The sequence below is a fragment of the Salvelinus fontinalis genome, chromosome 15 (assembly GCF_029448725.1).
Source record: "Salvelinus fontinalis isolate EN_2023a chromosome 15, ASM2944872v1, whole genome shotgun sequence".
NCBI lineage: Eukaryota > Metazoa > Chordata > Actinopteri > Salmoniformes > Salmonidae > Salvelinus > Salvelinus fontinalis.
In genome coordinates this window covers 18495565-18523089 of record NC_074679.1, presented here as the reverse complement: position 1 = coordinate 18523089, position 27525 = coordinate 18495565, and the positions used below count along the sequence as shown (strand labels likewise).

General features: G+C 48.5%; 1 protein-coding gene across 1 annotated transcript in view; it reads left to right on the top strand.

The window, feature by feature from the left end:
- Positions 1-27525, top strand: part of ush2a (Usher syndrome 2A (autosomal recessive, mild)) — a 504211-nt gene that overhangs the window by 121942 nt on the left and 354744 nt on the right. The window contains exons 17-20 of the mRNA XM_055862864.1: positions 20757-20920; positions 21720-21878; positions 25945-26173; positions 26721-26989. Coding sequence (XP_055718839.1) covers positions 20757-20920; positions 21720-21878; positions 25945-26173; positions 26721-26989 — 821 coding nt within the window. The remainder of the gene's footprint in view (positions 1-20756; positions 20921-21719; positions 21879-25944; positions 26174-26720; positions 26990-27525) is intronic.

The following is a 27525-nucleotide window of genomic DNA, read 5'->3' as shown; positions in this document are numbered from 1 at the left end:
CTGATACTTCAGTTGGAACTGGCACTGTTGCGCTCACATTTGACAGAATTATATACAACTTTAGCACAGTTAAAAATATATTTATATATAATATATATATGTAATATATGTATATATTTTTAAACAATAGCCTATATAAAATCTAAACATCTGGTGCTGCTGCATGGGTTCATTGGTGGTCTTGCTAACTACTCAGGCTGTGTGACCTATTCTTGATCGACTCATATCTACATCTCTATGCATTAGTGTTGGTGTAGTCTGAATACAACAGAATATGTCTAATTCAAAGAACAGTGATGAAGGATATGAAAAATGCTCCACAGAGCATGCCCAGTGCTGTGGCTGAGCGGTACGGAGCTAAACTGGAGCGAGTTAGAAGGCCGACAATCCAAAAGGTTTTAAATCTGCTCCATGCTCCAGACAAATTACGCATGCATCTCGTTCCACTCCGATCACATCTTCTGAACCCTGCCTAGACCCATGATGTGGCGGAGACATCAGTTAGTCAGTTAGTATACTGAACAAAAATATAAACGCAACATGTAAAGTGTTGGTCCCATGTTTCATGAGCTGAAATAGAAGATCCCAGAAACGTTCCATTTGCACAAAAAGCTTATTTCTCTCAAATTTTGAGCAAAAATTTGTTTACATCCTTGTTGGTGAGTATTTCTCATTTGCTAAGATAATCCATCCACTGGGCAGGTGTGGCATATCAAGAAGCTGACTAAACTGCATGATCATTACACAGGTGCACCTGGTTCTGGGGACAATAAAAGGTCACTCTAAAATGTGCAGTTTTGTCACATACCACAATGCTACAGATGTCTCAAGTTTTGAGTGGGCGTGCAATTGGCATGCTGACTGCAGGAATGTCCACCAGAGCTGTTGCCAGATAATTTAATGTTTCTCTACCATAAGCCACCTTAAATGTTGTTTTAAAGAACTTGGCAGTACGTCCAACCGGCCTAACAACCGCAGACCACGTGTAACCACGCCAGCACAAGACCTACACATCCAGATTCTTTACCTGCGGGATCATCTGAGACCAGCCACCCAGATAGCTGATGAAACTAGGTTTTTACAACCGAAAACATTTCTGCACAAACTGTCAGAAACTGTCTCAGGGAAGCTCATCTGTGTGCTATTCCATCCTCACCAGGGTCTTGACCTGACTGCGGTTTGGCGTCGTGACCAACTTCAGTGGGCAAATGCTCACCTTCGATGACCACTGGCACGCTGGAGAAGTGTGCTCTTCATGGATGAATCCCGGTTTCCACTGTACCGGGCAGATAGCAGACAGTGTGTGTGGCGTCGTGGGGGTGGGGTTATGGTATGGCCAGGCATAAGCTACGGACAACGAATACAATTGCATTTTATCGATGGTAATTTGAATGCACAGAGGTACTGTGACGAGATCCTGAGGCCCATTGTCATCTTCCGCCATCAACTCATGTTTCAGCATGATAATGCACAGCCCCATGTCGCAAGGATCTGTACACAATTCCTGGAAGCTGAAAATGTCCCAGTTCTTCAAATGTGGGATGCTCTGGATCGACGTATACGGCATCGTGTTCCAGTTCCTGACAATATCCAGCAAATTCGTAAAGCCATTGAATAGGAGTGGGACAACATTCATCAGGCTACAATCAACTGCCTGATCAACTCTATGCAAAGGAGATGTGTGGCAAATGAGGCAAATGGTGATCTCACCAGATACTGACTGGTTTTATGATCCATGCCCAGTCATGTGAAATCCATAGATTAGGGCATAATTTATTTATTTCAATTGACTGATTTCCTTATATGAACTGTAACTCAGTAAAAATTTTGAAATTGTTGCATGTTGCGTTTTATATTTTTTGTTCAGTATACATCCACCATTAAAACCTCTCTCCAATCTGTGGGAACAAATGGCTGGGGAGAACAGACTAAATGGCTGGGGAGAACACACTAAATGGCTGGGGAGAACAGACTAAATGGCTGGGGAGAACACACTAAATGGCTGGGGAGAACAGACTAAATGGCTGGGGAGAACACACTAAATGGCTAGGGAGAACAGACTAAATGGCTGGGGAGAACAGACTAAATGGCTGGGGAGAACATACTAAATGGCTGGGGAGAACACACTAAATGGCTAGGGAGAACAGACTAAATGGCTGGGGAGAACAGACTAAATGGCTGGGGAGAACACACTAAATGGCTGGGGAGAACAGACTAAATGGCTGGGGAGAACAGACTAAATGGCTGGGGAGAACACACTAAATGGCTGGGGAGAACACACTAAATGGCTGGGGAGAACAGACTAAATGGCTGGGGAGAACACACTAAATGGCTGGGGAGAACAGACTAAATGGCTGGGGAGAACAGACTAAATGGCTGGGGAGAACACACTAAATGGCTAGGGAGAACAGACTAAATGGCTGGGGAGAACAGACTAAATGGCTGGGGAGAACACACTAAATGGCTGGGGAGAACAGACTAAATGGCTGGGGAGAACACACTAAATGGCTAGGGAGAGCACACTAAATGGCTGGGGAGAACATACTAAATGACTGGGGAGAACAGACTAAATGGCTGGGGAGAACACACTAAATGGCTGGGGAGAACAGACTAAATGGCTGAGGAGAACAGACTAAATAGCTGGGGAGAACAGGATAAATGGCTGGGGAGAACACACTAAATGGCTGGGGAGAACAGACTAAATGGCTGGGGAGAACAGACTAAATGGCTGGGGAGAACAGGATAAATGGCTGAGGAGAACAGACTAAATGGCTGGGGAGAACACACTAAATGGCTGGGGAGAACACACTAAATGGCTGGGGAGAACAGGATAAATGGCTGAGGAGAACAGACTAAATGGCTGGGGAGAACACACTAAATGGCTGGGGAGAACATACTAAATGGCTGGGGAGAACAGACTAAATGGCTGAGGAGAACACACTAAATGGCTGGGGAGAACAGACTAAATGGCTGGGGAGAACAGACTAAATGGCTGGGGAGAACACACTAAATGACTGGGGAGAACAGACTAAATGGCTGGGGAGAACACACTAAATGGCTGAGGAGAACAGACTAAATGGCTGAGGAGAACAGACTAAATATCTGGGAAAGGGGGAGGGGGGTTCTTTGTTCAAAATAATTCTACTACTCATCTTTTTTTTGAGGATTCTGAGTAATTTGATAAAAATCAATTAAAACACTTAATTAGGTGTGTGGTGTGTGTGTATGTGTGCCCCTGTGTGTGTGTATGTGTGCCCCTGTGTGTGTGTATGTGTGCCCCTGTGTGTGTGCTACGGGATGACCTTCACTGATAGCTGTGTGTAGTGTATTAAGGCAGAGAGCTGTGACTGAGATCTCTTAGCTGTGGGGAGAGAGGGAAGGAGAGAAAGAGAGAGAACGGTACATCGAGGCCTGAGTTAGATGCAAATGTGCTAGATGAGTGTTTTCAGTAGATCAACAAGAGGCTGCTGAACAGCACAGATTGGCAATCCATACGAATGGTGAGGGATGAGTGTGTGTGTGTGTGTGTATGTTGTGTACGTGTATGCGTGTACGATCGGTCGAGCCCCTGCCTCGCTGGGGTAAGGATGAAAAATGAAGTTTTTAAACTGATTACTGGGGAAGCCTTTCTGGCATCAGGAGACTGAAAACAATAAAGATTTATATTAATATTATAAACTCATTTATCCCCTGCCAATCAATAAGCCCATGCATCTTATTTGGTTTTCTCCTGGTGCTCGCCGTTCGGCACAGGTTGATCTAATCGAGGTTGGTTATAGACCCTTAATATGGTTATGGGATATTTCCTGGCAGACTAAATGACAGAATATCAGGTCTGCCCAAATCCTTGTTCAGGTAATCATAACCTTGGGGGTAAAAAATAGCTTTTCTTTCTCAACAGAGTGGATTATTATACACAGTAATTATAGCCCTGATCTTTCCACACACAAACAAACATGTACACGCAGGCACACACACACACACACACACACACACACACACACACACACACACACACACACACACACACACACACACACACACACACACACACACACACACACTCTCACACACACACACACACACACACACACACACACACACACACACACACACACACACACACACACACACACACATACAAACAAACACAATATCATTCAGATGTTTACCACACAGAGCGGTGTAGTTTACCCGAGCCTCAGAGTAAATTCACATTTGTCAGTTTCTTATTTTGATTCATAGTGTCTGTTGTTGAGTCTTTATCCAGTGTGTGTGTGTGTGTGTGTGTGTGAGAGAGAGAGCAAGAGAGAGAGAGAGGTCACTGACCCCTATTCTAGGAAGTGCAAAAAAGATACAAATACGTTTATAACGGATTAAATCTATTATATTTATTATAACAAGACATGCACTCACGCTTTGAGCACAACGATGACTCTGAGCTCCCGATGCGAGCCCCTGAGGGCTATGTACTTGCAGTCTCCACGGAGGACGTATGTAAGTCATTCAAACATATTAGCCCTGGCAAGGTTGACGGCCCAGACGGCATCCCTCACCCTCAGAGTATGTGCAGACCAGCTGTTTTTCGGACATTTTCCATCTGTTTCTAGCTCAGGCCACTGTCCCCACCTGCTTCTAGGTGTCCACTATCATCCCCGTGCCCAAGAAAGGGAAAGTAACTGAACTGAATGACTACAGTCCCGTAGCACAAAAAGCTGCTATCTAGAACCTTAAAGGGTTCTTTGGCTGCCCTCAGAGGAGAACCCTTTGAAGAACCTTTTTTGGTTGCAGGTATAACCTTCTTTGGTTCTAGGTAGAACCCTTTTGGGTTCCATGTATAACCCTCTGTAAAAGGGGTTCTACATAGAACCCAAAACATTCTATGGGGACAGCCGAAGAACCCTTTTAGAACCCTTTTTTCTAAGAGTGTATACCTACTACTGCATGGCCTCACACAGTTCCAACTCCATCATCAAGCTCGCTGACGACACGACAGTAGTAGTCCTGATCACCAACAACGACAAGATGGCGTACAGGGAGAAGGTAGGCACCCTGATGGCCTGGTGCCAGGTAAACAACATCTCCCTCAAAGTCAGCAAAACAAAGGAGCTGATTGTGGATTTCAGGAGGAACTACGTGGCCGCCGCTGGAGGTTGGTTAAAAGTTTAAAGTACAACTCAGAGAATCTGAAGGTCAAACCACACAGACACTGTGGTGAGGAAGGCACGTCAGCAACTCTTCAACCTCAGGATGCTGTAGAAATGTGTCCGTTCCCAAATGGCCCTCACAGTGTTCTACAGGAGCATCATTGAGCGCATACTGCCTGCCTTCCAGGACACCTACAACACCAGGTGTCGCAGGAAGGCCAAGAAGATCATCAGGGACCCGAGCTATGCCCTGTTGTCCCCGCTTCAATCACCCCCTCCATTCCTATCACAGGAGGTTGGTGGCACCTTAATTGGGGACGACAGGCTGTGGTATTGACTGAAGCGGAATCAGTGGAATGGTATCAAATACATCAAACACATGGTTTTATGCCATTCCATTTACTCTGTTCCAGCCATTATTAAGAGCCGTCCTCCCCTCAGCAGCCTCCCCTGCTTCCTACTCCTCCTATGGACATCCCCCTGTCACGGTTCATGAATCCACTGCCTCACTCTCTCTTTTCTCTCTCTCTCTCTCTCTCGCTCTCTCTCTCGCTCTCGCTCTCGCTCTCGCTCTCGCTCTCTCTCTCTCTCTCTCTCCTGTGTTTGTGTGGGCGTGGTTCCCAATCTTGGCCTGATTGTCTGCGCCAGCTGGGATTAATTATCTTCCCCTTTATATGTTCTGTAACCTGTGTTTCTTGTTGTCAGATCGTTGTTTCTTCCCTGAGGTTGTGTCGTGTGTCAGTGCTCATTCTCTCTCAGCCCTTGTGGGGATTATCTGCTGTGCTCCTTCCTACCCAGCCGGACTCACTCCCTTGGATTTCTCAGCACGCTATCATCAGAGGATGTGCCCTTGGCCCTGGGTTGGATTCTGTCTGAGTATATTCTGTCTGTCCTGTGGATACTGTAAACTATTGTTCATTAAACCATCGTTGCTTGCATCTTGCATCCGCCTCTGTATTGTGACAGAACGATCTGACCATATCATGGATGCAGCGAGTTCAACGAGTCTGACCGAATTCATTTCCCGCAGTATCACGAGAATGGACCAACAAGAGGAGAACATCTCCAGCACAGGTCGGGCAGTACAAGCCATGGCAACGCAGGTATCCCAGCTGACCCAACAATTACAACATCTGAAGGGTCTCGCTGCGACACCTACACCAGCAGTTCCACATGCCCCGCCAGAGCTGGATTCTCAGCTAGAGCCACGACTACCGACACCAGAGGGTTATTCAGGTGATCCGGACTATTGTAGAGCTTTTCTTACGAGATGTTCAATGCATTTTTCGTTGCAGCCACGGACCTTCAACCGTGAACAGTCTAAGGTAGCATTCGTACTCACACTGCTATCAGGCAAAGCAGCTCTTTGGGGAACGGCGGTGTGGGCGAACCAGGACCCATGCTGCACCTCCTTCCAGACACTATCCGAGGAGATGAGAAGGGTCTTCGATCGGGCCGTGGCGGGTAGGGAGGCGGCCAGACTACTCGCTGACCTTCGCCAAGGAGACCGTTCAGTATCGGAATACTTCATCCAATTCCGCACTCTGGCCGCAGAGTGTCAGTGGAACGAGGAGGCGCAGTGGGACATGTTCCTGCATGGGCTGGGGGACCGGATCCAGAAGGAGATCTATGTTCTGGACCTTCCCAGGAGTTTAAATGGACTAGTGGAACTAGCCTTGAGGGTCGATGCTCGTCTGAGTCGTATTGGCCGCCGAGCATGCCCTAACAGACCGTATAACGACACGGAGGGCTGGCATACCAGCGGCGGGAACACGGTCAGTTCAGCCTCCGCTCACGAACCCAGGCAGCTGGGGAGAGCTCGCCTCTCCCGGGAGGAGAGGGAGAGGCGGAGATCACAAGGACTCTGTCTCTACTGTGGTAGAGCGGGCCACTTTATCCACTCCTGCCCGGTAAAAGATCAGGCCCGGTAGTAAGTATGAGGCTACTATCGGGTGGTGTCACCACAGAGAAGACCTCATCATCTACTCTCCTCCTGGTAAGACTAAGATGGGCCACCCACACGCACGACACCCAAGCTTTACTGGACTCAGGAGCAGAGGGTAATTTCATGGACTTCAAGCTCGCTCACAAGCTCCAGATTCCTATCACCTCACTCACGCACAAGATATCCGTCAACGCTCTCAATGGTCAAGAACTCCCCAACATATCTCACACCACTGAACCTATCACACTCATCACTTCTGGCAATCACACTGAGACACTATCATTTCTACTCATGGACTCACCCCTTGCACCATTAGTTCTCGGCCACCCTGGCTCACCCAACACAACCCCAGAGTTGACTGGGGTCATAACTCTATATCCATGTGGAGTAACAAGTGTCTTGAGTCCTGTTTAGTGTCTGCTTGTTCATCTGTGTCTGATTCTGTGTTTCTAGAGGAGGCAGTGGATTTGTCTAACGTGCCCGTTGAATACCTCGACCTGAAGGAGGTGTTCAGTAAGTCCCGTGCTGCTTCTCTTCCTCCGCATCGTCCCTATGACTGTGCAATAGAATTATTGCCAGGTGAGTCTCCGCCTAAAGGCAAGTTATATTCACTCTCTGTTCCTGAGAGGGAGGCTATGGAGAGATACATCTCTGATTCTCTGGCATCTGGATTCATTCGTCCTTCCTCTTCTCCAGCGGGGGCGGGATTCTTCTTTGTGGGGAAGAAGGACGGATCTCTGCGTCCTTGCATTGATTACCGTGGGTTGAATAACATCACAGTGAAGAATACCTATCCCTTACCGTTGATGTCCTCAGCCTTTGAAAGGTTACAGGGAGCATCCGTGTTCACTAAGTTGGATTTACGTAATGCATATCATTTGGTTCGCATAAGGAGGGGGGACGAATGGAAGACCGCGTTTAACACCCCCAGAGGGCACTTTGAATATTTGGTCATGCCTTTTGGGCTATCCAACTCCCCAGCGGTTTTCCAGGCACTCGTCAATGACGTGCTGAGAGATATGATTGATCAGTTCATATATGTTTACCTGGATGACATACTGATTTTTTCTTCTTCTCTCCAGGAACACGTTCAGCACGTCAGACGAGTGCTCCAGAGGTTGTTGGAGAATGGACTTTTTGTCAAGGCGGAGAAATGCATTTTTCATGCACAATCCGTTCCATTCCTAGGTTACATCGTCTCGACTGAAGGTATTCGCATGGATCCTGACAAGATTAAGGCTGTGGTGGAGTGGCCAAGCCCAGATTCCCGTAAGGCCCTACAGAGGTTTCTGGGATTCGCCAATTTCTACCGGCGTTTTGTTCGCAACTTTAGCCAGATAGTCGCTTCCCTTACCGCCTTAACCTCCCCCAGAGTGACGTTCAGGTGGACCGATACAGCCGAGGCTGCATTCGTCAAACTCAAGAGCCGCTTTGTTTCGGCCCCCATCCTCATAGCTCCCGATCCCTCGCGTCAGTTCGTGGTGGAGGTGGACGCTTCAGAGGTGGGGGTAGGTGCGGTACTTTCCCAACGTGCCGCATCTGACAACAAGATGCACCCTTGCGCGTTCCTTTCCCATCGGTTATCACCTGCGGAACGCAACTACGACATTGGCAACAGAGAGTTGTTGGCAGTAAAGTTAGCCTTGGAGGAGTGGCGCCATTGGTTAGAGGGTTCGGGGGTACCTTTTATAGTTTGGACCGATCACAAGAATTTGGAATATATCAGAACAGCCAAGAGACTCAACTCCAGGCAGGCGCGGTGGGCACTCTTTTTCGGACGTTTTGACTTCTCTCTCTCGTATCGCCCGGGTTCCAAGAATGTCAAACCCGATTCCCTTTCTCGTATTTTTGACCATTCCGAACGCCCATCCACTCCCGAGTGCATCCTACCCAGGACCCTAGTGGTCTCCACACTTATATGGGAGGTTGAATCGAGGGTCAGAACGGCCTTAGAAGGGGTAACGCCTCCGCCCGGTTGTCCACCTAATCGGTTGTTTGTGCCGGAGGGGTGTCGGTCCGATGTTATTCGATGGGGGCATTGCTCCAACGTAGCGTGTCATCCAGGAGTCAGCCGTACTAGCTTTTTAGTGAAGCAACGCTTTTGGTGGCCGCTGATGGCTCGTGACATTCACAGTTTTGTCTTGGCTTGCTCGGTTTGTGCCACTGGGAAGAGTTCTAATCGACCCCCAGATGGGTTACTCCAACCGCTGTCGGTCCCTTCGAGACCCTGGTCCCACATCGCGCTAGATTTTGTTACCGGTCTCCCGCCCTCCCAGGGCAAGACGGTTGTTTTGACTGTGGTGGACCGGTTCTCGAAGGCGGCTCATTTTATTCCCTTGCCTAAATTACCATCTGCCAAGGAAACAGCGGTAACGGTCGTGGATCATGTCTTTCGCCTACATGGCCTGCCGATGGACGTAGTTTCTGACCGTGGGCCCCAATTTGTGTCCAAGTTTTGGCAGGAGTTTTGTAGGTTACTGGGAGCAAGTGTCAGTCTTTCTTCAGGGTTTCATCCCCAGAGCAACGGTCAAACAGAGAGGGCCAACCAAGATTTGGAGAGAGTGTTGCGATGTTTGGTTTCTAAGAACCCCTCTTCCTGGAGTCAACAACTCTCTATGGTTGAGTACGCTCACAATTCGTTGCCAGTGGCAGCCACGGGTCTCTCTCCGTTTGAGTGTAGTTTAGGTTACCAGCCACCTATCTTTCCCAGTACAGAGTCCGAGGTCACTGTTCCCTCCGCTCACGCTTTCATCCAGAGGTGCCGTCACGTATGGAGCAGAGCCCGTGAGACTCTCCTCCGGGTGGGGGCGCGCACCAAGGCTAAGGCCGATCGCCACCGGTCGAAGCCTCCGGTATACGTTGTTGGACAAAGAGTGTGGCTTTCCACGAAGAACATTCCACTCCGATCCGTTTCTAACAAGCTTGCCCCCAAATTTATCGGGCCGTTCAGGGTCACCAGGATCATTAGTCCGGTGGCGGTCCGGCTCAAGCTTCCTCCGGCGTATAGGAGAATTCATCCTACCTTCCATGTGTCCAAGATAAAACCGGTGTTTCAGGCACGCATTAACCCGCCGGTCCCGGTTCCCCCGCCGCCACGCCTTGTTGATGGGGAGACCACCTTTTCTGTCAATCGGATTTTGAACTCGAGAAGGAGGGGACGCGGATTCCAGTACCTGGTAGACTGGGAGGGTTACGGTCCGGAGGAGAGAAGTTGGGTACCCGCTAGGGACATTCTGGATCACTCCCTTATCGATGATTTCAATCGACAGGTAAATTTGTCTGGGAACGCCAAGAGGCGTTCCTAGGGGGGGGGTATTGTCACGGTTCATGAATCCACTGCCTCACTCTCTCTTTTCTCTCTCTCTCTCTCTCGCTCTCGCTCTCGCTCTCGCTCTCTCTCTCGCTCTCTCTCTCTCTCTCTCTCCTGTGTTTGTGTGGGCGTGGTTCCCAATCTTGGCCTGATTGTCTGCGCCAGCTGGGATTAATTATCTTCCCCTTTATATGTTCTGTAACCTGTGTTTCTTATTGTCAGATCGTTGTTTCTTCCCTGAGGTTGTGTCGTGTGTCAGTGCTCATTCTCTCTCAGCCCTTGTGGGGATTATCTGCTGTGCTCCTTCCTACCCAGCCGGACTCACTCCCTTGGATTTCTCAGCACGCTATCATCAGAGGATGTGCCCTTGGCCCTGGGTTGGATTCTGTCTGAGTATATTCTGTCTGTCCTGTGGATACTGTAAACTATTGTTCAAATAAACCATCGTTGCTTGCATCTTGCATCCGCCTCTGTATTGTGACACCCCCCCTCACCTCAACAGACATTTACCCTGCCCCCACCCCAATGGACATCATTGTCACAGTTGTTAAATATGTGTATATTATTATTTATATTTGTATTATTATCTATTTTATTATATTGTATTGTATTGTTGGAACTCGGAGCTTAAGAATTTCACTGTACCATGTAATTACATCTGCAACCCTTTACAACCCCATATTAAACTCTAATCTAATCATAGCAGGAGGTTAGAATATTCACACACACACAATCTCACAAACATGGGATTCATTTAAGACTGATGAAAAAAAGGGAGAGTTGGTGTGATGTTGGGTGTTTTCTCTCTCCTTGGGAGAGGAGTGAAGGTCGAGTCGCAGAGGCGAGTGGAAGAGCCGTGTGTGTTGTGTGTGTGGGGTGGTGGAACCCCCAAAGCTCCCTGCAGTTGACAGGACAAATTTGCTGTTCATTAAGGGGCTGTGGCTTTTCACGCCGCGAGAAGGAGGGTGTCATAGTGTGTGTGCGTGTGTTTAAGGGTGTCAGACATTTGGCCTGGTGATCACCCAGTGCCAGGTCTCAGTGGGGTTCCACCACTGGTGTGACCTAATCCCCTGAACCCCCCCTCTACACACACACACCCCTTTCATACACACACACACACACACACACACACACACACACACACACACACACACACACACACACGTCGCCTTAACACCCATGGGACCCCTCCCCATACTGTCACTGGTCTGTGAATAGGCGAGCATGAAAAAGGTAAGAGGGATGTTAAGGTGAAGACCCAATACCACCTCTCTCCATCACACACACAAGTCATTTAGCAGATGCTCTTATCCACAACGACTTACAGTAGTTCATTTATCTTAAAACACAATAATATGTGGACACAACTTCAAATTTGTGGATTCAGCTATTTTTATTTTCCTTTATTTAACTAGGCAAGTCAGTTAGGAACACATTCTTATTTTCAATGAAGGCCTAGGAACAGTGGGTTAACTGCCTTGTTCATGGGCAGAACAACAGATTTTTACATTGTCAGCTTTGGGATTCAATCTTGCAACCTTTCGTTTACTAGTCCAACGCTCTAACCACTAGGCTACCTGCCACCCCACTATCCACTCCCGTTGCTGACAGGTTAAAATTGAGCACACAGCCATGCAATCTCCATAGACAAACATTGGCAGTAGAATGGGCTTACTGAAGAGTTCAGTGATTTTCAACGTGGCACCGTCATAGGATGTTTCCTTTCCAACATGTCAGTTTGTCACAAATTTCTGCCCTGCTAGAACTGCCCCGGTCAACTGTAAGTGCTGTTATTGTGAAGTGGAAACGCCTCGGAGCAACAACGGCTCAACCGTGAAGTGGTAGGTCACACAAGTTCACAGAACAGGACCGCCGAGTGCTGAAGCACGTAGCAAGTAAAAAATCATCTATCCTCAGTTGCAACACTCACTACTGAGTTCCAAACTGCCTCTGGAAGCAACGTCAGCACAATAACTGTTCATCGGAAACTCCATGAAATGGGTTTCCTTGGCCCCGCAGCCGCACACAAGCCTAAGATCACCATGCACAATGCGAAGCGTCGGCTGGAGTGGTGTAAAGCTTGGACTCTTGAGCAGTTGAGCTGTTATAGACCCCCCTCAGCTCCCAGCTGTGCCCTGGACACCATATGTGAATTGATTGCCCCTCATCTATCTTCAGAGTTTGTTCTGTTAGGTGTTCTAAACTGGGATATGCTTAAGATCCCAGCAGTCCTACAATCTAAGCTAGATGCCATCAATCTCACACAAATTATCAAGGAAACCACCAGGTACAACCCTAAATCCGTAAACATGGACACCCTCATAGATATTATCCTGACCAACTTGCCCTCCAAATACACCTCTGCTGTTTTCAATCAGGATCTCAGCGATCACTGCCTCATTGCCTGCATCCGCTATGGGTCCGCGGTCAAACGACCACCCCTCATCACTGTCAAACGCTCCCTAAAACACTTTTGCGAGCAGGCCTTTCTAATCGACCTGGCCCGGGTATCCTGGAAGGGTATTGACCTCATCCCGTCTGTCGAGGATGCCTGGTTGTTCTTTAAAACTTCTACTTCATCACAATCCCGGATCCGGGAGCACCCCCATCAGTAAAAAAGCTAAATAAATATCAATCTAAATATCATTAAATCACAAGTCCAAGACACCAGATGAAAGATACACATCTTGTGAATCCAGCCATCATTTCTGATGTTTAAAATGTTTTACAGGGAAGACACAATATGTAAATCTATTAGCTAACCACGATAGCAAAAGACACAACTTTTTTTCCCACCATTTTTTTCCTGCATAGGTAGCTATCACAATTTTGACCAAATAAAGATATAAATAACCACTAACCAAGAAACAACTTCATCAGATGACAGTCTGATAACATATTTATTGTATAGAATATGTTTTGTTAGAAAAATGTGCATATTTCAGATATAAATCATAGTTTACCATTGCAGCCACCATCACAACTCTCACCAAAGCAACTAGAATAACTACAGAGACCATCGTGTATTACCTAAATACTTATCATAAAACATTTCTGAAAAATACACAGCGTACAGCAAATGAAAGACAAAGATCTTGTGAATCCAGACAATATTTCAGATTTTTTTAAGTGTTTTACAGCGAAAACACAATATAGCATTATATTAGCTTACTACAATAGCCAACCACACAACAGCATTGATTCAGGCCAACAATAGCGATAACGAATAAACCAGCAAAAGATATTCATTTTTTCACTAACCTTCTCAAACTTCTTCAGATGACAGTCCTATAACATCATATTACACAATACATATAGAGTTTGTTCGAAAATGTGCATATTTAGCGGCACAAATCGTGGTTATACAATGAGAAAAGTAGCCAAGCTGCCAACAATATGTCGGGAGAAATCTTGGGAGAGGCACCTAATCTAATCAGTAACTAATCCTAAACTTGACAAAAAAATACAGGTTGGACAGCAAATGAAAGATACATTAGTTCTTAATGCAATCGCTGTGTTAGATTTTTAAAATTAACGTTACTACGACATACAGCGTGCGTTAAAGCGAGACCGCACCGAAATTAATGGCGGAATATGAGTTTAACATTTTTCAACAGAACAACGAATTAACATTATAAATAGTTCTTACTTTTTGATGAGCTCCCATCAGAATCTTGGGCAAGTTGTCCTTTTTCCAAAAGAATCGTTGCTCGGTTGTAGATTGTCGCCTTCAACGTTGGAATTAGCAGTAAACATTAGCCATGTGGCAAAGACGTGTCCAACTCACTATAACGCAGCACTAATAAATATCCGAAAATCGCAATATACTGATATAAACTGATATAACTCGGTTTAAAATAACAACATTATGATGTCTTTAACACCTATATCGAATAAAAATAGAGCCGGATATATCTAAGGGCTATAACGGGAGCTTTCTAGAACGACATCCAGAGGTCCTTTTTGTGTCATGGCGAAGAGAAGAAAGGAAGGACCCCACGTTGCCAGCCCATTTATAAGCTCTCAGATCTGCCTAGCAACACCATTTCAATTCTCACTATTCGCTGACATCCAGGGGAAGGCGTATGCAGTGCATCGAAACCAATAGAAGACAGGCAAATTAATAAACGGATCTCAGAACAGCCTGCAGATTTCAGCATTCTCACATCCTCATAGGAAAATTGCTCCAACTCCAGTTCTGTTTTACTCACAGATATAATTCAAACGGTTTTAGAAACTAGAGAGTGTTTTCTATCCAATAGTAATAATCATTTGCATATTGTACGAGCAAGAATTGACTACGAGGCAGTTTAATTTGGGAACAAAATTATTACAAAGTGCCAACAGCACCTCCTATTGAGAAAAGGTTAAAAGTAATTTCCTCACTATCTTAAATAAGCATGCCCCTTTCAAAAAATGTAGAACTAAGAACAGATATAGCCCTTGGTTCACTCCAGACCTGACTGCCCTTGACCAGCACAAAACATCCTGTGGTGGACTGCACTAGCATCGAATAGTCCCCGCGATATGCAACTGTTCAGGGAAGTCAGGAACCAATACACACAGTCAGTCAGGAAAGCAAAGGCTAGCTTTTTCAAACATAAATTTGCATCCTGTAGCTCTAACTCCAAAAAGTTTTGGGACACTGTAAAGTCCATGGAGAACAAGAGCACCTCCTCCCAGCTGCCCACTGTACTGAGGCTAGGTAGCACGGTCACCACCGATAAATCCATGATAATCAAAAATTTCAGTAAGCATTTCTCTACGGCTGGCCATGCTTTCCTCCTGGCTACCCCAACCCCGGCCAACAGCTCCGTACCCCCGCAGCTACTTGCCCGAGCCTCCCCAGCTTCTCCTTCACCCAAACAATTTCGCAGATGTTCTGAAAGAGCTGCAAAACCTTGACCCATACAAATCAGCTGGGCTAGACAATCTGGACCCTCTCTTTCTAAAATGATCTGCCGCCATTTTTGCAACCCCTATTACCAGTCTGTTGAACCTCTCTTTCGTATCGTCCGAGATCCCTAAAGATTGGATAGCTGCCGCGGTCATCCCCCTCTTCAAAGGAGGTGACACTCTAGACCCAAACTGTTATAGACCTATATCCATCCTGCCCTGTCTTTCTAAAGTCTTTGAAAGCCAAGTTAATAAACAGATCACAGACCATTTCGAATCCCACCGTACCTTCTCTGCTGTGCAATCCGGTTTCCGAGCTTGTCATGGGTGCACCTCAGCCACGCTCAAGGTACTAAATGATATCATAACCGCCATCGATAAAAGACAGTACTGTGCAGCCGTCTTCATCGACCTGGCTAAGGCTTTCGACTCTATCAAAAACCGTATTCTTATCGGCAGACTCAATAGCCTTGGTTTCTCAAATGACTGCCTCGCCTGGTTCACCAACTACTTCGCTGACAGAGTTCAGTTTGCCAAATTGGAGGGCCTGTTGTCCGGACCTCTGGCAGTCTCTATGGGGGTGCCACAGGGTTCAATTCTCGGGCCAACTCTTTTCTCTGTATATATCAACGATGTCGCTCTTGCTGCGGGTGATTCCCTGATCCACCTCTACGCAGATGACACCATTCTGTATACATCTGGCCCTTCTTTGGACACTATGTTAACTAACCTCCAAACGAGCTTCAATGCCATACAACACTCCTTCCGTGGCCTCCAACTGCTCTTAAATGCTAGTAAAACCAAATGCATGCTTTTCAACCGTTCGCTGCCCGCACCTTCCCGCCCGACTAGCATCACTACTCTGTAACGGTTCTGACCTAGAATATGTGGACAACTACAAATACCTAGGTGTCTGGCTAGACTGTAAACTCTCCTTCCAGACTCATATTAAACATCTCCAATCCAAAATAAAATCTAGAACCGGCTTTCTATCTTGCAACAATGCCTCCTTCACTCACACCGCCAAACATACCCCAGTAAAACTGACTATCCTACCGATCCTCGACTTCGGCGATGTCATCTACAAAATAGCTTCCAATGCTCTACTCAGCAAATTGGATGCAGTCTATCACAGTGCCATCCGTTTTGTTACCAAAGCGCCTTATACCACCCACCACTGCGACCTGTATGCTCTAGTCGGCTGGCCCTCGCTACATATTCGTCGCCAGACCCACTGGCTCCAGGTCATCTATAAGTCTATGCTAGGTAAAGCTCCGCCTTATCTCAGCTCACTGGTCACGATAACAACACCCACCCGTAGCACACGCTCCAGCAGGTATATCTCACTGGTCATCCCCAAAGCCAACACCCACCTTGGCCGCCTTTCCTTCCAGTTCTCTGCTGCAAGTGACTGGAAAGAATTGCAAAAATCGCTGAAGCTGGAGACTTACATTTCCCTCACTATCTTTAAACATCAGCTATCTGAGCAGCTATCCGATCGCTGCAGCTGTACATAGTCCATCTGTAAATAGCCCACCCAATCTACCTACCTCATCCCCATATCGTTTTTATTTTCTTTGCTGCTCTTTTGCACACCAGTATCGCTACTTACACACCATCATCTGCTCATCATCATCTGCTCATCTATCACTCCAGTGTTAATCTGCTAAATTGTAATTACTTTGCTACTATGGCCTATTTATTGCCTACCTCCTCATGCCATTTGCACACACTGTATATAGACTTTCTTTTTTTTCTATTGTGTTATTGAATGTACGCTTGTTTGTTCCATGTGTAACTCTGTGTTGTTGTTTCTGTCGCACTGCTTTGCTTTATCTTGTCCAGGTCACAGTTGTAAATGAGAACTTGTTCTCAACTAGCTTACCTGGTTAAATAAAGGTGAAATATATATATATATATTTTTAAATAAATACAAGTTGAAATGCGTTCTCTGGAGTGATGAATCACACTTCACCATCTGGCAGTCCGACGGACGAATCTGGGTTTGGCGGATGCCAGGAGAACGCTACCTGCCCGACTGAATAGTGCCAACTGTAAAGTTTGGTGGAGGAGGAATAATGACCTGGGCTGTTTTTCATGGTTCGGGCCCCTTAGTTCCAGTGAGGGAAATCTTAACGCTACAGCATACAATTCTGTGCTTCCAACTTTGTGGTAACAGTTTAGGGAAGGCCCTTTCCTGTTTCAGCATGACAATGCCCCCGTGCCCAAAGCAAGCTCCATACAGAAATGGTTTGTTGAGATCAGTGTGGATCAAGCCAGAACTTGACTGGCTTGCACAAGTGTTAGTGGTAGTTCTCTTTTTATTTATTTATTTTGCTGGGTGGGGTTATTTAAAATACCATTTGATGAGGTAGGGTTTCAGATGTTTTCGGGAAGATGGGGAGGGACTCTGCTGTCCTAGTTTCAAGGGGAAGATGGGGAGGGACTCTGCTGTCCTAGCTTCAAGGGGAAGATGGGGAGGGACTCTGCTGTCCTAGCTTCAAGGGGAAGATGGGGAGGGACTCTGCTGTCCTAGCTTCAAGGGGAAGATGGGGAGGGACTCTGCTGTCCTAGTTTCAAGGGGAAGATGGGGAGGGACTCTGCTGTCCTAGCTTCAAGAGGAAGATGGGGAGAGACTCTGCTGTCCTAGCTTCAGGGGGAAGATGGGGAGGGACTCTGCTGTCCTAGCTTCAAGGGGAAGATGGGGGGGGACTCTGCTGTCCTAGCTTCAGGGGGAAGATGGGGAGGGACTCTGCTGTCCAAGCTTCAGGGGGAAGATGGGGAGAGACTCTGCTGTCCTAGCTTCAGGGGGAAGATGGGGAGGGACTCTGCTGTCCTAGCTTCAAAGGGAAGATGGGGGGGGACACTGCTGTCCTAGCTTCAGGGGGAAGATGGGGAGGGACTCTGCTGTCCAAGCTTCAGAGGGAAGATGGGGAGGGACTCTGCTGTCCTAGCTTCTGGGGGAAGATCGTTCCACTATTGGGACAGAGAAGAGCTTGGACTGAGCACACACACACATTTACATTTACATTTAAGTCATTTAGCAGACGCTCTTATCCAGAGCGACTTACAAATTGGTGCATTCACCTTATGACATCCAGTGGAACATCCACTTTACAACAGTGCATCTAAATCTTTTAAGGTGGGGGGGGGGTCAGAAGGATTACTTTATCCTATCCTAGGTATTCCTTAAAGAGGTGGGGTTTCAGGTGTCTCCGGAAGGTGGTGATTGACTCCGCTGTCCTGGCGTCGTGAGGGAGTTTGTTCCACCATTGGGGGGCCAGAGCAGCGAACAGTTTTGACTGGGCTGAGCGGGAACTGTACTTCCTCAGTGGTAGGGAGGCGAGCAGGCCAGAGGTGGATGAACGCAGTGCCCTTGTTTGGGTGTAGGGCCTGATCAGAGCCTGGAGGTACTGAGGTGCCGTTCCCCTCACAGCTCCGTAGGCAAGCACCATGGTCTTGTAGCGGATGCGAGCTTCAACTGGAAGCCAGTGGAGAGAGCGGAGGAGCGGGGTGACGTGAGAGAACTTGGGAAGGTTGAACACCAGACGGGCTGCGGCGTTCTGGATGAGTTGTAGGGGTTTAATGGCACAGGCAGGGAGCCCAGCCAACAGCGAGTTGCAGTAATCCAGACGGGAGATGACAAGTGCCTGGATTAGGACCTGCGCCGCTTCCTGTGTGAGGCAGGGTCGTACTCTGCGGATGTTGTAGAGCATGAACCTACAGGAACGGGCCACCGCCTTGATGTTAGTTGAGAACGACAGGGTGTTGTCCAGGATCACGCCAAGGTTCTTAGCGCTCTGGGAGGAGGACACAATGGAGTTGTCAACCGTGATGGCGAGATCATGGAACGGGCAGTCCTTCCCCGGGAGGAAGAGCAGCTCCGTCTTGCCGAGGTTCAGCTTGAGGTGGTGATCCGTCATCCACACTGATATGTCTGCCAGACATGCAGAGATGCGATTCGCCACCTGGTCATCAGAAGGGGGAAAGGAGAAGATTAATTGTGTGTCGTCTGCATAGCAATGATAGGAGAGACCATGTGAGGTTATGACAGAGCCAAGTGACTTGGTGTATAGCGAGAATAGGAGAGGGCCTAGAACAGAGCCCTGGGGGACACCAGTGGTGAGAGCGCGTGGTGAGGAGACAGATTCTCGCCACGCCACCTGGTAGGAGCGACCTGTCAGGTAGGACGCAATCCAAGCGTGGGCCCAACTCGGAGAGGGTGGAGAGGAGGATCTGATGGTTCACAGTGTCGAAGGCAGCCGATAGGTCTAGAAGGATGAGAGCAGAGGAGAGAGAGTTAGCTTTAGCAGTGCGGAGCGCCTCCGTGATACAGAGAAGAGCAGTCTCAGTTGAATGACTAGTCTTGAAACCTGACTGATTTGGATCAAGAAGGTCATTCTGAGAGAGATAGCAGGAGAGCTGGCCAAGGACGGCACGTTCAAGAGTTTTGGAGAGAAACGAAAGAAGGTATACTGGTCTGTAGTTGTTGACATCGGAGGGATCGAGTGTAGGTTTTTTCAGAAGGGGTGCAACTCTCGCTCTCTTGAAGACGGAAGGGACGTAGCCAGCGGTCAGGGATGTGTTGATGAGCGAGGTGAGGTAAGGGAGAAGGTCTCCGGAAATGGTCTGGAGAAGAGAGGAGGGGATAGGGTCAAGCGGGCAGGTTGTTGGGCGGCCGGCCGTCACAAGACGCGAGATTTCATCTGGAGAGAGAGGGGAGAAAGAGGTCAGAGCACAGGGTAGGGCAGTGTGAGCAGAACCAGCGGTGTCGTTTGACTTAGCAAACGAGGATCGGATGTCGTCGACCTTCTTTTCAAAATGGTTGACGAAGTCGTCTGCAGAGAGGGAGGAGGAGGGGGGGGGAGGGGGAGGAGGATTCAGGAGGGAGGAGAAGGTGGCAAAGAGCTTCCTAGGGTTAGAGGCAGATGCTTGGAATTTAGAGTGGTAGAAAGTGGCTTTAGCAGCAGAGACAGAAGAGGAAAATGTAGAGAGGAGGGAGTGAAAGGATGCCAGGTCCGCAGGGAGGCGAGTTTTCCTCCATTTCCGCTCGGCTGCCCGGAGCCCTGTTCTGTGAGCTCGCAATGAGTCGTCGAGCCACGGAGCGGGAGGGGAGGACCGAGCCGGCCTGGAGGATAAGGGACATAGAGAGTCAAAGGATGCAGAAAGGGAGGAGAGGAGGGTTGAGGAGGCAGAATCAGGAGATAGGTTGGAGAAGTTGGAACCCCCCCCCCCACACACACACACACACACACACACACACACACACACACACACACACACACACACACACACACACACACACACACACACACACACACACACACACGCACGTTAGATGGAAGGTTTTGTAAAAGTAATTGACAAATGTTTGTATGTAATTCTGACTGGTTTGAAATCCATTTCCGTTATGAGCTTGTGACGTGAAACCAATGTTCTCTGTATTCTCTTTTTCCAGGTGCCAGGCATGTGTGTGTAACTCCGTTGGAGGGGTGAATGGGTCATGCCACCCAGAGACAGGGAGATGTCAGTGTAAGGCCTTGGTGACGGGGGACAGGTGTGACCGCTGTGTCCCTGGAGCCAGTCACCTGGACTCAGACAACCACCTGGGCTGCAGTAAAGGTACTGGATGACTGGCCGCAGAGGCACAGTCATTGATTAATCTATCGTTTTTTCAGAATGGAAGAGTTAAGACAATGCTTTTATGTCTTATAGGTTATAAGTAATATTATATTTATTGTGTGTGGATTCTGTGTGTCATTGTGTGTGCATACAGTATGTGTGTGATGTGTGTGTTAGTGGGGGGTGATTTCCTCCTCCTGTGCTTTCCCTGCCTGGGGGCTGTTTTGAGTTAGACACACAGACACTAACTTGACATGGAACAAACACACGCACACATACAGTATTAAACTCACAGAGGGACACTGGTTCTCTGGGGCATTCTCAGTATGCTAAGACGCTCCCCATGGATCAAATGGAAAATACCCCTCACGCACACACACGCACACACGCACGCACACACACGCACACACACACACACACACACACACACACACACACACACACACACACACACACACACACACACACACACACACACACACACACACACACACACACACACACAAACAAACAGTATTTTAACTCACAGAGGGACACTGGCTCTCTGGGATCTCCTCAGTATGCTAAGACGGAAATGGAAATTACCCCCGCACACACACACACACACATCCCCCGCAAGCCTGTTATTGTGTCTATTGTGCTGCATAAGACAAGCACAGCGGTTAATAATGTTATTGTATCTTCCCCCTCTTTCTCTTGTCCCCTCCCACCCCATTTCCCACATCCCTCTCTCGCTCTTCTTCTCTCCCCTACCCTGCCTCCCTTGCTCTCTGTCTCTCCCCTCCCCTTCTCCCCCCAGCTCCTATCCAGCAGCCCAGTCCAGTAGGGTTAGTCCTGACCTCTACCTCCATCCGCCTGACCTGGAGGCCCCCTGACGCGCCCAACACACACACTCTCAACTACACACTGCTCAGGGACGGCCTAGATATACACACTACACAGAGACACTACCCATTCAGTAAGTACACACACATTCACATGCACGCAAATACACACGCACACACACACATTCACATTCACATGAACGCAAACACACACACACATTTTGTATACTTTATTTGAATCCACCAATCAAATTTACAAAAAAAGGATCAAGCATTTCAAAGGTCCCTGTACGCATGGCACTCAAGGGTACATAAAGCACCCCCTTCTCCAAACAGCTAGGGTGCCTACGACAGCTGAAACAGAGCAGTATCCAGCCAATTGCTTTGCCCTACTTTTTGTCAGGCCCTCAATCTGGAGGCACCGCACTGCAAGCCTGTGTATGTGGCCGAGACTGCCAAATATCAGAGCCACCAGCTTGCACCTCCACCCGAGGCTGTCCAAGCGTGGCACGAGGAGCTGGTATTTAAACAGCTTCTCAGCAAAGACCTGCTCCATGTAACCGTCCAATGAGCAGCCCACTTCCAGAATGAGCACCTCTCCCTGGCCTCCCCTCACAACAACAATATCTGGTGTATTTGACAAACAGGAAAACACATCATCAACGTCAAACCAGCTTCCCCTTACACAAGAATGTTTATGCATGTGTACTGTTTGTGAGACCACTTGTCTCACTTGGCTGGCTATCAGGTCAACAAGGCATGTCTAGCAATGAACCAATCCTTATGAACAGCAGCCATTCACAACATGGGCAATGGACTCCATTACATCTGACTCATGTATAACACAACATGGCTCATGGTTTGTAGGGTACCAGAGTGCTAGATGATATGTTGTTGGTATAACTCGCAGCCTCGCCTTAAAAGTAAAGGTTAGAAGGTCCTCGCCAATGGCAGAATTCTGGTACATGGAATGGGAGAGCAGTGAGTTTCCCCTGCAGCCTCAGGCCAGTCCAGTGTTGCAGTAGCTGGGAGACAGAGTGGACATCACAGTCCAGAGCAGTGAGTTTCCCCTGCAGCCTCAGGCCAGTCCAGTGTTGCAGTAGCTGGGAGACAGAGTGGACATCACAGTCCAGAGCAGTGAGTTTCCCCTGCAGCCTCAGGCCAGTCCAGTGTTGCAGTAGCTGGGAGACAGAGTGGACATCACAGTCCAGAGCAGTGAGTTTCCCCTGCAGCCTCAGGCCAGTCCAGTGTTGCAGTAGCTGGGAGACAGAGTGGACATCACAGTCCAGAGCAGTGAGTTTCCCCTGCAGCCTCAGGCAAGTCCAGTGTTGCAGTAGCTGGGAGACAGAGTGGACATCACAGTCCAGAGCAGTGAGTTTCCCCTGCAGCCTCAGGCCAGTCCAGTGTTGCAGTAGCTGGGAGACAGAGTGGACATCACAGTCCAGAGCAGTGAGTTTCCCCTGCAGCCTTAGGCCAGTCCAGTGTTGCAGTAGCTGGGAGACAGAGTGGACATCACAGTCCAGAGCAGTGAGTTTCCCCTGCAGCCTCAGGCCAGTCCAGTGTTGCAGTAGCTGCATCCGTCTGATATGGAGGAGTGTTGTCCTGGATGTAGGATGAGATGTTCCATCATGGGTGACAGAAGTCTCCACAACAACACAGCGATCTGCCACAACTGCTTACATTTACATTTAAGTCATTTAGCAGACGCTCTTATCCAGAGCGACTTACAAATTGGTGCATTCACCTAATGACATCCAGTGGAACGGCCACTTTACAATAGTGCATCTAAATCTTTTAAGGGGGGGGGGGGGGGGGGGGCAGAAGGATTGCTTTATCCTAGGTATTCCTTGAAGAGGTGGGGTTTCAGGTGTCTCCGGAAGGTGGTGATTGACTCCGCTGTCCTGGCGTCGTGAGGGAGTTTGTTCCACCATTGGGGTGCCAGAGCAGCGAACAGTTTTGACTGGGCTGAGCGGGAACTGTACTTCCTCAGTGGTAGGGAGGCGAGCAGGCCAGAGGTGGATGAACGCAGTGCCCTTGTTTGGGTGTAGGGCCTGATCAGAGCCTGAAGGTACTGAGGTGCCGTTCCCCTCACAGCTCCGTAGGCAAGCACCATGGTCTTGTAGCGGATGCGAGCTTCAACTGGAAGCCAGTGGAGAGAGCGGAGGAGCGGGGTGACGTGAGAGAACTTGGGAAGGTTGAACACCAGACAGGCTGCGGCGTTCTGGATGAGTTGTAGGGGTTTGATGGCACAGGCAGGGAGCCCAGCCAACAGCGAGTTGCAGTAATCCAGACGGGAGATGACAAGTGCCTGGATTAGGACCTGCGCCGCTTCCTGTGTGAGGCAGGGTCGTACTCTGCGGATGTTGTAGAGCATGAACCTACAGGAACGGGCCACCGCCTTGATGTTAGTTGAGAACGACAGGGTGTTGTCCAGGATCACGCCAAGGTTCTTAGCGCTCTGGGAGGAGGACACAATGGAGTTGTCAACCGTGATGGCGAGATCATGGAACGGGCAGTCCTTCCCCGGGAGGAAGAGCAGCTCCGTCTTGCCGAGGTTCAGCTTGAGGTGGTGATCCGTCATCCACACTGATATGTCTGCCAGACATGCAGAGATGCGATTCGCCACCTGGTCATCAGAAGGGGGAAAGGAGAAGATTAATTGTGTGTCGTCTGCATAGCAGTGATAGGAGAGACCATGTGAGGTTATGACAGAGCCAAGTGACTTGGTGTATAGCGAGAATAGGAGAGGGCCTAGAACAGAGCCCTGGGGGACACCAGTGGTGAGAGCGCGTGGTGAGGAGACAGATTCTCGCCACGCCACCTGGTAGGAGCGACCTGTCAGGTAGGACGCAATCCAAGCGTGGGCCGCGCCGGAGATGCCCAACTCGGAGACTGCTTCAGAGGCAGTCACTGACTCAGTTTGCATATCAGTCCGTGTCCACCTGAGCTCCACTCCAGTCCGGTTGCACAGGCCACTGAGGTCCGGCCAGTCTGACCACACTCCAAAGCACACAGCACAAGTGTCCAATTTTCAATTGGCCTTCCTCTTGAAGCCCAGGAGGTTTTCCTCAGTGTCCCTGGCCAGTGGAACCTTCCTCTTGAAGCCCAGGAGGTTTTCCTCAGTGTCCCTGGCCAGTGGAACCTTCCTCTTGAAGCCCAGGAGGTTGTCCTCAGTGTCCCTGGCCAGTGGAACCTTTCTCTTGAAGCCCAGGAGGTTGTCCTCAGTGTCCCTGGCCAGTGGAACCTTCCTGCTGAAGCCCAGGAGGTTGTCCTCAGTGTCCCTGGCCAGTGGAACCTTCCTCTTGAAGCCCAGGAGGTTGTCCTCAGTGTCCCTGGCCAGTGGAACCTTCCTGCTGAAGCCCAGGAGGTTTTCCTCAGTGTCCCTGGCCAGTGGAACCTTCCTGCTCCGTAGGTCCAGAAGGGAGGAGGCTCTGGATAACTCCCTAACTGTCACATCGTCACTGTTGAGCATGTTCAACAGGTGAGTCAGTCTGGTAGCAGTGTAAATCCACTCAATATTCGGGACACCTAAACACCCCTCTCTTTGGCTCAGGAAGATAACGTCACGTGTGGTGTGTGTTTAAGCATTGCCACTTTCTCACCACCTGAACAGTTGTGTTATTCATTTCCCCCAGAACCTTCTGTGGGAGAGGCACATGTGCAAGCAGATGTTGAATCTTTGCTAGGGCCACCTCTCTCACAGCTTCCAGCTTCATGACCACAGGCAGAGGGGAAACGTCAATCATATCAAGCCTGGTTGAATACACACGGACGAGCTCCCAACTTGTTCCCCCCACTCGCCAGCAACATTAAACGTATGGCCAAGATAACTATATGTTTCGTGATGAGAGTAGACTCTGATTGGTTTATTCATAAGAATAAATGTTGGGGGCTTATCATTTTTAGACTTGTACCAGCTCTGCTGTGTCTTTCATTTCCAGCCCATCTCAAAAAATCATCTGCATGTTTAATGACATGGTCTTCTCTGGAGGTCATCTGGAGGTCACCAGCATACCCTCTTACTGAGTTTGGTGACACACACACACACGTACACACACACACACACACACACACACACACACACACACACACACACACACACACACACACACACACACACACACACACACACACACACACACACACACACACACACACACACACACACACACACACATTCAAGCATTTTCTCTCTCCTAGGCTCTGTAACTTATGTGGACAGTGGTTTGCGTCCGTTCATGGACTATTCTTACCAGCTAGTAACGGCTAACGTTAATGGTCAGACGATGAGTGTTCCAGTCAGTTACCAGACCCTGGCCGCCGTACCGGACCCTGGCCATATCCTTCTGACTCTGGTGGGCAGACCAGGACAAACCACAGCCAACCTCAACTGGACCCGACCACAGAACACATCAGGTCCACAAGAGAGGTATGGACCAGTGGGCTGCTGAGTGGAGAACTGCTCTTAATAATGTCCGGAACGGAGCAAATGGAATGACATCAAACACCTGGAAACCATGTATTTGATGTATTTGATAACGTTCCACTGATTCCTCTCCAGTCATTACCACGAGCCTGTCCTCCCCAATTAAGGTGTCACCAACCTCCTGTGGTATGGACCCAGTATTCTAAACCCTCTCTAGGTGTCATATCTAACCTCAGTGGAGAAATAAATAGAAATACAGGGGTGGGGGGGGGGGTATTGAATCAGAGAGAGTGAGCGAGAGAATTGTATTAAAAAGCACTTTCAATAGTGAATCCATTGAACATGATTGTTTGTCTAGGACTAAGCCTAGTTTGTGTCCAGGAAACCAGCTCTTAAGAATTCTCAACCAGCTGAGTTGAGATGAGACTAGATGTTATTTTATGGTCTGTGAGTCCCTAACTGAAGGAGTAACATTGGCTGGTCAGTTATCATGGTCAAGTCATATTGACTAATAAACTAAACTGATCCCTCTCTCTGTGTGTTCCTATAGGTTTGTGCTGACCTCAGTGGAGGCTGGTACTGGTAGGGAGCGGGTCCACTATACAGGTCTAGAGACCCAGGCTGCAGCCACTGGCCTCTCCCCCTACACCCACTACAACCTCACCCTGCAGGCCTGTACTACTGGAGGGTGCACCTCCACCCCTCCCCTGCCCCTCCTCACTTCACCCAGCCCCCCACAGGGACAGCCCCCACCCAGGGTCAACGCCACCGGACCGCACCAAATACACGCAGCCTGGGACCCCCCCGTTCGTCCCAATGGTACGACCCGAATCGCCTCTTGATCTGTGTTCACAGACAACAGGGATGAAATGGAAGAAAATGTAGAAGAAAAAATCGTTTTGAAAAGGAGGTACTACCAAGACTGTCCTATTAGGATGCTCCAAGAGAACACATGTTCTACTCCCCTTAACGCTGTGTCCCTACAGTGTTCTCCTGAATCCAGGGCTTTGTACAGTCGCTATAAGGCTCTCTACCACATTAAGCCTGTGTAACCACCACCACACTAATGCTTTCTCAGTCATGGTTTAATTTACTGCATTACATTATATCGCTCCCCGAGGCACATTGAAACACATGTACTTCTACCAGACTTTATCATTCATGTCATTTCATATTCTGTTTTGAGTCGTCATTCAACCATGCCTACAGCTACAACTGCCATGTTGGACTGGCTGTATTGAAACAAGACATGGGGGAACAGACTCATTGAAGTGCTAGTGTGATAGGGAGCATTGGAGAAGAGAGAGAATAGAGGGAGAAAAGAGGGAGAATAGAAGTGTTTATTTCTATTGTGT